The sequence below is a fragment of the Schistosoma haematobium genome, chromosome 1, assembly GCF_000699445.3.
Source record: "Schistosoma haematobium chromosome 1, whole genome shotgun sequence".
Lineage (NCBI taxonomy): Eukaryota > Metazoa > Platyhelminthes > Trematoda > Strigeidida > Schistosomatidae > Schistosoma > Schistosoma haematobium.
In genome coordinates, this window is record NC_067196.1 from 33,298,534 (window position 1) to 33,310,992 (window position 12,459).

The window sequence follows — 12,459 nt, forward strand, 5'->3', positions numbered from 1 at the left end:
ATTGGCTGACCATCAACCAGACTAATTCCACAGACCATGTTTTCTCTGTAGAAAGTATGTGGTGGTATATATGATGAGTTTTATATCTAATTATTTTCTTACTCCCAACTAAACACGTGGAAACTTTTAGGAAGTCTGTAACTTTCATGTCATGCAATAATAAATAAATTAATACTAAAGCGTTGCAGTAAATTCATTGACTGATTACCGTGACTAAAACGTTAACTTAAGCATACTCACATTATATAACTAGAACAAATTCACTTCCTTCAGTCAGACACTAATGATCAAGAATCTAGAGCACAAATCATTAAATCTTAGCTGTTTTCAGACGAGCATTCTCTCAGTTAGATGAAATTCAGCTAGCAGATAGGGTAACAACCGCTAATGTTATCCATCGTATTTTAATCAGAGTTTTATTGAGTATATTAAAATAATGGTCTGACAATAACAGATTCAAATTTTGTTGAATAAGATTAAACTTCTGAATGTACATGAGATTTCTTATAAAAATGTTGAAAGAATCAATTTTCTGACATGTAGATTTTACCGTAACCAATGTATTCACGAAAAACTAGAACGAAGCAAACCTGTAAACTGTTCTTTAAATTGTTTTAAAGAAAAAGAACAGCTTGTTTAAACCAAATAACGCTGGTATTTTTTCCGAATTATTATCCGAATCAACGTACTGAATAACTTGTAGATGTACTGGCTTTTTATTAAAATTTGTTCACTGACTTGTACAAGTCAACGGAGTTTCTTAAGGAAAAAAAATACTACTATTGTGCAGTGGGATGTCTGCTTGTAATAAGCTTTCACGAGACCGTCGTATAATATACACAACGTTATGTTCCTTTTATCCTGTCAATTTTCTTGTATGGCTCAGTTCATTTAATTAATGAGTATTTCTCAAATAAATAACTTAGTAACTATGTAAATATCGCGAAAATCAAGACTAATATAACTGACTTATTTGTCTGGTTGATAATTCTAGTTTAACCTGTTTTAATGTATTTGTGGGTGAAATGATATTTAGAAGACAATTTCTCTTATAAACATCTACCTATCTTTAGTCATCTACATGTTCCTTTTAGCCAACAGATTATGTTACCTTATGATTATTGACTCAGTCATCATTCCAAATGGTAGTTGAGTTATATGACAAGAAGTAATGATGTTGCTGATTTTTGTTTGCAGTGCGGTTTGTAGGTGTCTTTATGTATAGAGGTCACACACATATACACATAGATAAGTAAAAGAGCATAGAGAATCTTCATCTATTATTCAGTGATAAAAACAACTTGACATTGAGTAATGGCATATACAAATTCAATCTTGTTTAAACATGTTTTCTAATGTTCATGTATATACAAGTTTAAAAATGTTTTTTGTTATGGATTATGAACAAGTAAAATCGATCATTAAATATATTGGACATATTTAATTTATTTACTTTAAGATTACTCATTTAATTAGATCATTTAAGTATCCGTGTATGTACTCACGTGTAGTGAATGTCTGTATGATATCTAACTATTTTCGTTTTCATGATAAAGTGAAATATGTATTCACAAACATTTTCAATACAGATTATGTGTTTAAACAACAACGGTGGTAATAATAAAACTGATAGATTAATGAAGATAATCATGGTATATGAAATAAATGTAAATGTAATTAGTTTGTGCGTTTGTGTGGCTCATAACAAAGACTTATTTCATTTTTTTTTCCAATAGTAAGGACTTATTATAACCATTAGTCAATTGCTACTTGTTTTTCAAAGAGGTGCTTCGACAGAAATTTTCAAAGGAAACCCTGATTAGTCGATTTTATACGTCATAGATTATACTCAATAGGGGTGCCACCGAAAATCAAGAAGCGCGGAGCAATTGTTTCATCATAGTTCGGACTCCCGAACTGATGTGAACAGAGAAATAAGAAGCCTTGTCAAGCAACGGGAACTATTTTTGGGGACGTTATTTCATTTGATTTTAAGCTTCTAAAACACTGACATTTACTTTTGTTTCTAGCTTATTCCACAAACCATAGGCTTTTGTTTGATGTGATCTTTACAGCCATAGATTTTTCTGTCCCAAAGTTATTGTTATGTAAACATAATCTTTTGTGCTCTATTTTCTAACGTAATCCCTGGTTTTGGACATAATTGTATTTTCCTAATTGTTTGTGTGCTGTGCTCTTGTTGGTCATCTATTTATTCATGTATATTTTTACACTAATCTCAATCGGAACCAGATCGGTGTGGATCAAAATTGGGAATAAATCGAGTGGCGTTCCAGTCAACCTGTCTTCTGAGCCGCGAGCTTGTGAGTCAATTAGTTTTTCGTCTCTCTACCACAAGTAGTTAGTCTCACTTAGAACCTACGGATACTAGCTTCAATGTTAAACTAGACAGCCATCTTGCCAGCCTCAATCTAGACTACTGGGTAGACAGATCAAGGACGTAACACCAACAGTGCTCACGTACATCCCAATCAGGGATCAAACCTGGGATTTTAACACTTCGTGATGGATCCTTAACATTAGAACCACTAAGTCGATGTTTAACCGCACAATTCCGACCCAAATTAATCGAAGATATTGCATGGAATCCTCCCACTACAGCTAATTTCTTCGAAAATGTGCATGACTTCAGCCAGTCAAAATTTATCACTAGAACTTCAGAAAAGTCATCAATAAGCTGACTACTATAGTCTGATTGAATATGTTTTGTGGAGATTGGTTTGATATGTAGCTGTTTCAAAGGAGACCAATCTGTAACAAGTACAACATACAAATTCAGATAGTCTACGCGATATCTTTTTAACTAAATTCTAGTTTCACTGATAGATCATGTTTCATAGGAAGTAACTAAACTATAACTTTGTTATTTGATCTAAATGACTCGATAATATGTAAATGTAACAACTCTCATGTGTTATATGATCATAATTAAATTAATCCTCAAGTATTTCAACACCAATTACTATTGGTAGTATATTTTGACGGAAAAATACTTCACTATTCTTATATATATATATATATATATATATATATATATATATATATATATGGGGTGCCTAGCCTGTCGTATGCTCTGATAGTGTTCTCGTAACTTTTGGGTTGCCTAATCTGCCAAGGGCGATAGGACAGTGCATGATGCTATTGTTGTGTGCAAGGTTCAAAGAGAATTGTATGGTGTATGCATGCAAATCCGCCCCGTTATTGTTTCTATATACATCAAAAGATAGACAAACAGTCAGTGACCTACAAAAACACTTACCAGGACACAAAACATAAATACAAGCAGCTGCATGTGAATGACCATTACCATCATCAATGAAACAATCAGACTGAGTTATATCAGGTGGATTATTTTTATTATGTACTATAAATTGTGAACTAACTCCTTTATGTTCTTCATTGTAACGTGTTAATTTAGACAATTTATTTTCCATTTCTTTATCATAATATGGAAAACAAGTGATTTTATTTAATCCAACTAATGTATGTGATAAAAGTTTAGATGGTGTTTGACTTTGCCCAGATGCACATTTAATTTGTATGCGACTTTTAACTGATTTTAAACCAACCTCACAAATAGGATTAGTATATTCTGATTTATAGGATAATCTGTGAATTCGATTGTATAAACTGTCATCGACATAATCTTCATCATCATCATTGTTAATGCCTGATTGCACATGTAAACTATGAGTCCATGTCTGTAATAGAACAAATGTAAAACAACAGTAAAACATAATGAAATGAATGCACATATTTATAGTCGTCAACCTCAAAAGAAGGTCAGACAACAGTAGAATGATTCAATCTGCTTTATTGTCCGGTAGGAAAACTGTTTTCACAATCAAACACCATAAAACGAAGAACTATAGAACATTAAGTAACACTAGAGTGCTGCTTTGTCATAGTTGAAAACACTCATAATTCAATCAAGGATAAAACTCAGGACTTTCGATCCCTTGCCGCGACAGGTCATATTTTCAAAAAAGTGAATTGGAGCCCATTGGTAGACTTTTCAAACTTCATCTAAATGCTACCGGGTTTGTAATTTTTGTCCTGGTGATATCGATTTGTGAGGAAATCAAATAGTCTTCATGAATGTTTTGTATCGTAAGCTAAATTTGTCCCACAGTTTTATCTGTTTTTGTTAATTAGGATTGTTTATCATTCGATAAACATTCATCGTAGAAGTTGAGCAATGTTAGAATTTTACTGAGATCATGAATGGAATAAAGTTAGTCAACCATTTAAAATCTGGAAGTACTGTTGGAATTTCTTATTTTCTTTTGTAATCTATGAAATTTAAAATGGTATCGGCGGTTGATTATTCTTGAACATCGTGAAAAATGACACTAATTTGAATTATAAGAAAAACTTTAAATATATCAAATGATTTATTCCTACAGGGTTTCATATTGTCAACATATTTTATAAACATTTTAGACTTTGAAATAGTCCAGAATATTTTTAACAATCATGCGCTAAAACATCATTTACAATTTGATTTATTCGAATATGACATAATGAGGTTGATTAATTTTAAATACACTAAACACAACATATAGTTAAAGTAATTACAAGTATTGTTTTAGCAGTAGTACTCATCTATTTATACTTGAACATCTGGGCTACCTGTTCCTGTTATCTAGATATTTCAACGAGTTATCTAATTTCATTTGTTTTAACACATCATTATGACTAATAATCACAGAACCTACTCAAGTGCGTTTCTGAAAAGTCCACAACCTTTCGTTACACAAGATACAAAAGGTCCAATCAGAAATATTGTAGTTTCTGGCAATATGCACCGAAAAGAAAGTACATTATTTAGATGTTGATTGATTGGACTGCTAATATCTAACTGGTGACCATTCAATATTTATCGTCAGGATCAACCAAAAATAAGAAACAGAAACTTTTTGAAATACTTGGTGCTGATAATACTATATTATACCTGTTGGGGATGTTAGATCCCCAGAATTCACTTGATAAATACCATATTTTTGTAATTTTCTTTTAAAAATTTGAATTTCTTATTTTCGCGTTAAAAGTACTGATTTTCACCTTCATGTCGTATTTCCTATTTGGGAGAATCTTAAACGCTATCGGCTCGTTGTATCTTTTAGTATACTATTTTTTAACGCTTCCCAACGACAATTTTATTCTGTATATAAACGTTTGATTTGTGCCTGTTGTTATCGCTTGTGCTTCTGCCTAGTCGCAGAATATATTTCCCCGTTTCGAACATGGACTTATCTCTCTAGTTAGAGGGGCTGGGACGCATCAAAATAGTTAGTTTTCTGTCATTGTGTCACAGAGTTTTCGTTTCGTTCTCAAATTAGATGAACTCGTCATCACTTCAAACATAGCAGTACCACAAATATATTATTGAATAAAGCTAATAATAATAATAACAATAATCTAAATAAATATTTGCATGACCATGAAAAAAGAAGATTTATACTTCACTTATTAATCTAAATATAAAGTTGTTATGTCGTTATATTAATTTTTATTTACCAAAGAAAGAAAATATGTTTCAACTTGATTTCTAGATAATCAAGTCATATATACAAAGTATATAGAGATTCCTTTCTTTTTTCTTTAAATGATTATTATTATTACCATGGCTATTTCTTTCTTTATATAAATACTATGAATTTATTTATTCTAACAGATATAAAATATGATAAGTTTTTTTCTAAATATGAAACATGATTTTTGGCATTGTTTGTAACAAATTCAAACAAGATACATTTATATGATAAGAAAAAAATGAATACAAACAATAATAAAGATTTCTAGGGATGATAATTATTCATTAACTATTTTGGTTAGTCTAGTATTATGATACTACTGTTATTATTATTTTCAGTTGCAAAGGATGAGAACAAAATAAAAAACCCAGGTTATATTTATGAAAACAGAACAATAAAAACCTGATTGATGTGTATTCATCACAGGTTATAAGTTGTATCATTGTTTAAATATTAATAATGACAGTATATATTATTATATTACTATTTTATAATGATCATATTCAATATTTCCTGAAGATTAATTGATAAGATTAGATATTTAAGAAAGTCGAAGTTGAATTTCATCATAGATTGATGTAAATCGAGAAACCAATGAAAACCAAAGAGCAGTGGACATGTATTTCGTCTTGATATGGAACTCCTCTGAAATGTACACCTGGAGCATGACTAGAGAGAGAATTGAGGAAATTCAGTTTTCGAAACGAGTACATTACCCCTAAATTAATTGATGGTCTACATTTTTGACTTCAGATGATTGCCAGCATGGCATGAAATCATCCAATTCCATGGATGGGTAACTGGTTCACTTCTGAAAAGATTATACTCCACTAGTCATTTGATATTAATTCATGATGCAATCCAACTCACACTTCTATATACATATAAATCGAAACTCTTCTTAGTGTCATCTATACTTTACAAATCATCGGTTCGATTTTACACTGATTATCAATTTAATCATGTTATTTTAATAGTGAGTTTCAGCAGTACATTTGTGTTGTTATTGATTTGTGCTATCTGAATATATTAGATATATACATATATGCACACATTACGTCAATACATCCATCAACTTCCATTTCTTTTTAATTATAGTGAACGGCATATTTATTAAGGTAAAATATTGTTTTCTTATATATACTATCGTCAGTTTATTATAACTGATTTGTCAAGATAGACATTTATTTTTAGCATTTTGGATTTGGAATTTGCAACATACATGTATGATCTATCGAATATGAATTTATGCACAATTTATCAAGTGGATAATCAAAATGTTAAATTTTCAAGTTTCACTATCTCATTTTCTCCACTATAGGTTGTTGTTATTATTGGTATTAGTGTTCAAGTTTGTGTTCTCAAACATGATTATCTGTCTGATGAATGATCATAACCTACTGTAGGCTAAAAATAACTCGAGATCATACGTAAATGCCTATATTTAATTAACGATTAGGAGTTACACTTGGTTTCTATGAAGTTATTAATGACTATGAAAACACTGAAATCCTTTACAACATAGGTCTATGTAATGTAAAAGAAAGCTTTATGAAAAGAAAATGGAACTAACAGTTAATGATATATTTTCGAGTTCTCAAAAGATCACAAATATCCATACTCTTCTTGATAAATTAAATATTTGGTTTAATTTGCTGTCAACTGGAATTCAGTCTGTTGACAGATTCTGTAATGTTTCAGTTTTATGACATAGTTAAGACATAGTCACCGAATTTAAATTGTATGAATTGATCACAAATTCCTCAAACACCCATTCTACTTGATCCTAGATATAACATTTTAAAAGCAAAGAGTGAAAGATTCCGAAATCCTGAGCTCAAATGCATCGACTAAGATGGTATTATTACCTAATCAGTTTCACTATAAAAATATTACTAAACTCAGTGAATAAGAAATCTACCAATTTCTAAGAAATGTTTTTGTTAAACTTTGACTTTATTAATATTGTTAATAATGTTTATAACTCAGGATATTCTTTGAAAGTAGTGTTTTAACAGCTTACTCATCGTACAGCACTTGATAGTCAGAGCCACAAATAATTTAGAATTCATGCAAGGAAAGTGCAACAAAAGTTTACTGTACCATATTTACTAAATATACTATTTGACAGATGGGTTTTCAGGGTTGATCTAATCAAAAACCAATGCATTTGAGCCTAAGGCTTATTTACTGTTGTCCTTATTTTCTTAGAAACAATTCATTTAGTTTTAATTTTCTACTATAATATATATGTATATTGTACTGAATAAACATTATTGAGTAGTTATTTATTATCAATACACCTAATATTATGACCCTTCAATACAGAATAAATATTTAAAAATCTATGGAAACAAAATGTATTCACTATGTCACTTTATTCTATAGTTTTGTAGATAAATAGGTAGTAAGATGGGAAATATTAAAATTTACGACAGAATTTTCACCTTAAACTTCTATGTAATAACAGTTACCAGGGAAATAGTCATATATGATGTCCATACATGGCATATATGATAATATCTTATACTAAAACAAGTTCATGCAGCTTTGGAAAAACGCCTATACAAACGTCTTGGGCACATTATGTTTCTAAAATAATCGAACATTTTTACCGATACATGCAGTCGCAAGACAAAAATGGTATTCCGCCTTTTTCAAACTTCAGTACATATTGCTTAGAACGGTGAGAGTTTTCATGCCATAAAACACCATAAATTGGGATCAGTAGTGCGCCACTGTTAGCAGGAGAAAGGATTTACCAGACAACACATGTAGAAATAATCAAGTCATACGTAGGACTAGCAATCTCGTTGGTAGAAATCAGTAAGAAGAAATACTTTTATATACTACATAGTCTCATTTCTAGCCGTCTACCGACTTTCACTCAACAAAATTAAATTTATCATAATAATTGTCATCCAGTTAGGTAAAACTAATTTGTTTATTGATGATAATTAATTATAAACTTCCCTAATCTTTTTTATGAAACTATATTTTTCAAATATCGAAAGGAATCAGTTTAATGTCATTTTTATATCTTCCCTTTTTTGAAATGTTATCACCTTTCAAACTCTCAGTTTCATTAATTAAAGTATCTCAACCTTTTGTTTCAAACCAAATTATTCATTGTGATTTGAAGCTGTTAGGAATCTTATTATTCCAAATTTACTGTTTGAGAAAATCAGCCTATATAAAGACACAGCGTGCGTTTTTATGTAGACAAAGTGCTTTAACCCGAAACAATAAAAGGGATTTTTTGTAATTTAATTGGTATCTCTTGTGACTGTCAGCAAAAAAGATTATTATAAGTTTGAATTAAGCATCACAAAAGAGTTCATCATTTAATAAAACAGTACTGAAAGTAGCAAACTCGAATATGAAGATGTTGTTGTGCAGAAAGTGTTACTCTGAACTTACAGTCAGTTTTTCTTACCAACATAGAGAGTAACGCAGATGTGGTTTGCTCTAAGCTATCGTATTATTTTAGAGCGATGAGATAAAATTAAGAAAATGAGCAGAGAAAGAGATTGCAACAATGTTGTGACAATGACAATAAGAAAAATAAGCACTGAATGTTTGGAAAATGCTAGAATAGGAAGGTATACATGAAGTAATACCAGAATTGAAGATCGAGAGAAAGGTGAAGAATAAATGGACTTGCACCACTGTCACGCGAAGCTGCCAGCCGTTGGGTAAAGTTATTTTATTGACCCCAACCAGGTAGTCTGATTCTAATAGGATGGCTCAGACCAATAGTTGTTAACTTAACGAACATATGGCACATTTTGATTTAACATTCTTCCAGCTCACTCCGATACCAGCAAACATTGCCTATCGAGGTTGGTGGTGGCTGGGCATACAAATTAAATTATTTATTCATGGATTGTTATACAGAAATTCAAGCCATTCAATACAGAAACGTTTCAATTAAATATAGCCTTAAGTAAAAAATAAACCCAAACTTTCATAGATTAACTTCCTTCATTACTACTGAAATTTATTTTCGAAGCTTACACTCTTAAACAATTTCCTCAATAGAATACAAACCTGAAATAATTCAACAATTTAACGTGTATAGCAATATAATAATACAGGTAATAACAATAATCATGAAAACTTACTGAATTCTTCGCCTTCCAATAAATACCTTTAACTGATGTTGCACAAGATGTTGTACATTCAATGAAAATTCCATTTTCTGTGTATGCTTTTTTATTGATTAGATCAATTGGATTATTTAAAGTACCTAGACCATAAATGTGTCCAATCATAGATTTTTCTTGCAATTGGGTTGCATCAACTTTATTGATGATTGTAGGATTTTGATTTATAGGCTTAACATCAGTTGGAAGTGTCAACAGTTTCGGTGGATAAACATCTGCTTTTACTACAGAAAATGAACCAAATGGCAATAACAAGAAAATTAAACATTTTTAATAATATGGTAATGCAGAGATGTTAAACAAATACAAGTTTTGTTTTAATTGTCGAAAAGGTATTATTCTATAGTTTGTTCCAGTGTCCGTCAATGTGATCTAGAGTACTGTCAGAGCTATATAGGTTGTTGTCGTCATACCTTGGTTATCAATCTTGAGAAGGATACGTCTTGAGGTGCTTAAGAAGGAAACTGGCCTATTAGCTGTCATGGAGACTTAAAAACATGATCCCGGAGGTCAAGAGACAACTATCTGAAGGCGCTTGCGCACGGATTTTATGTCAAAAGTTCTTGGTATGTTAGCTCTGTACTTTAAATGTCTTATCCTAGGCACTTCCAATCCACAGGGTATCATCAGATGTTCTGTTTTTTAAATGTCACTGTCGTCAGACTACGGTACCGTCAGTGGTAGAACTCTGCCTCCGAATATTACGTTGTCGCTCCTATTTTTATTCTTCTCCAGCCAACCTATTCGGCATGGTAGGACACAAAGGAATGAGTGTTCAAAGAAATTTAACATGAGTAGATTGTGTTGTGTCGGTCGTCGCTAATTGTTGTGTCAGAATCGCTTATTACTTTACTTGTAAAAGTGGAACCACTGACGCGAAGTAAGAACACCAAGACTGATACAAGTAAAGATTTATTAACCCCAAAACACCACGATCCTAGTCGAAAATACACTCATCTATATGTTGATTTGTACACCCATTTTGATTAATAGTTACGATGAAATCATATACATATGAAAAAAACTTAGAGTTATGACAAAACAAATATCATATCGAGTATAGTTCATGTTAATTTTACACATTACAGAATAAGATATGATACTGGAAAATAAAACAAATATTACACTGGGTAATCATCATATTGAACTGAAAAACGGAAGTAACGTTGAACACGAAAGCACAATGAGTAAAAGAAAGTAATTTCGACTTTTCTTCCCGTCATATCACCTCCCTTTCTTTTATTAGAATACGTAAGAATGAGTTTTCTGTGGAGATTCTATTCGAAAGGTTGTTGTTCCTTTTTGTGTACTCACTGAGATCTCGGCAGGTCGCATATTCATGTTCCAGCTTCAATTGGTTTTTTTCAGCCTCATTTGAAAAAACACATATTTAACCTTCTGACTTCTATGGTTTGCTCCTTCTTTCAATGCACATATAGTTCTCCCTCCCTCATGTTGAATCTTCATGCACCCATGTTACTAATAATGTAACTTTATTGACCCGAACTGGTTTATCACTACTAGCATCTTCACTATATGTGCGTATTAGGGCATGTGGGTAAACAGAGGTTGATGGATCCTTTTTTCGCTCCTGGGAATTCTGGTTTCGCGACTGCTTCACGAACACTTATGCCAATCGATTTGTCACAGCACTGAAGAGGGATTTCATGTGGCATATATGAGGTGTGAGAGCACCCAATATCTGCTACAATGACATCTGAAATGTGACTAGCCTATGACTAATTTGAAACATTTTTCTCACACTGACAAAAAGTGAATGCGTTGTGAAGATAAATAACATTTGCTCTTGGTCCATCAGAATTATAATTAGATTTGAACCCATTGAGAATTTGTGCTTCATACTGACTAAGGTTTTTACTATAATCTAGTGTATTGTGAGAACAAGCAACGTTTGTTATGATATCACCAGAATTTGATCCATTTGAAATATTTTTCTCAAATTCATTAAGAACTCCGTTTGAAACTAATGAATCATTAAGATAGCATTTGATATGACATAGAAATTTGATGAGAAATTGATTCATTTAAACATTTGTCTCACCATGATTTTGAATTTCACTCGAAGTGACTGGATAATTAGAATGAAAGAACATTTGAACATTGCCCAGAGTCAACATTATTAGAGAATTCGTTGGCCTCTTCCTCAATTACAAAACTGTTTCCCATTACATCAGGAAATATATCAGTTATCTTGTTAAATATGTCTATAACTTTTGAGTGAGATTCCGGATTCTATTGTTTGAGCATGTGTTCTTTCAATGCATTGATGAGCATTAAATGAGATTAATTGAACACATCTTCATTAAACTGAAGCATTGACTTCAGTTCATTTCACACAGAAGTTTCTGCGACTGAGATTGACATGTTCGTACACCGGTAACTGCGTCGTTTGTTGTAACAGCGGCTTGATAAATAAAAGCAGAAGTACATTTATACCTAAGGAAACAGAATTTGGGGTACGTTAAACTGACAACTGAGTTATAGCTGAGAACTGCAACTTATAAATTGACACTATCAGCAGTTGTAATGGTTTCTTCCTTCCGAAATTCCCATCGCCAATTTGTTATGTCGGTTGTCGCTAATTATTATATCTGGCTGCGTTAATTATTATGTCGGAATCGCTTATTACATTACGTGTAAAACGAGGAACTATTGCAGGTTCCCACGAAATGCAAGCACAATAACTAATTCAAGGTAGTATAAATTGTTTGGTG

At 31.7% G+C, this 12,459-nt stretch overlaps 1 protein-coding gene across 1 annotated transcript in view; it reads right to left on the reverse strand.

The window, feature by feature from the left end:
• MS3_00007995 (uncharacterized protein) overlaps positions 1 to 12,459 on the reverse strand; it is a 30,036-nt gene that overhangs the window by 1,392 nt on the left and 16,185 nt on the right. Inside the window, exons 2-3 of the mRNA XM_051216330.1 lie at positions 9,683 to 9,948; positions 3,281 to 3,722 (exon numbers count right to left, since the gene is read on the reverse strand). Coding sequence (XP_051073775.1) covers positions 3,281 to 3,722; positions 9,683 to 9,948 — 708 coding nt within the window. The remainder of the gene's footprint in view (positions 1 to 3,280; positions 3,723 to 9,682; positions 9,949 to 12,459) is intronic.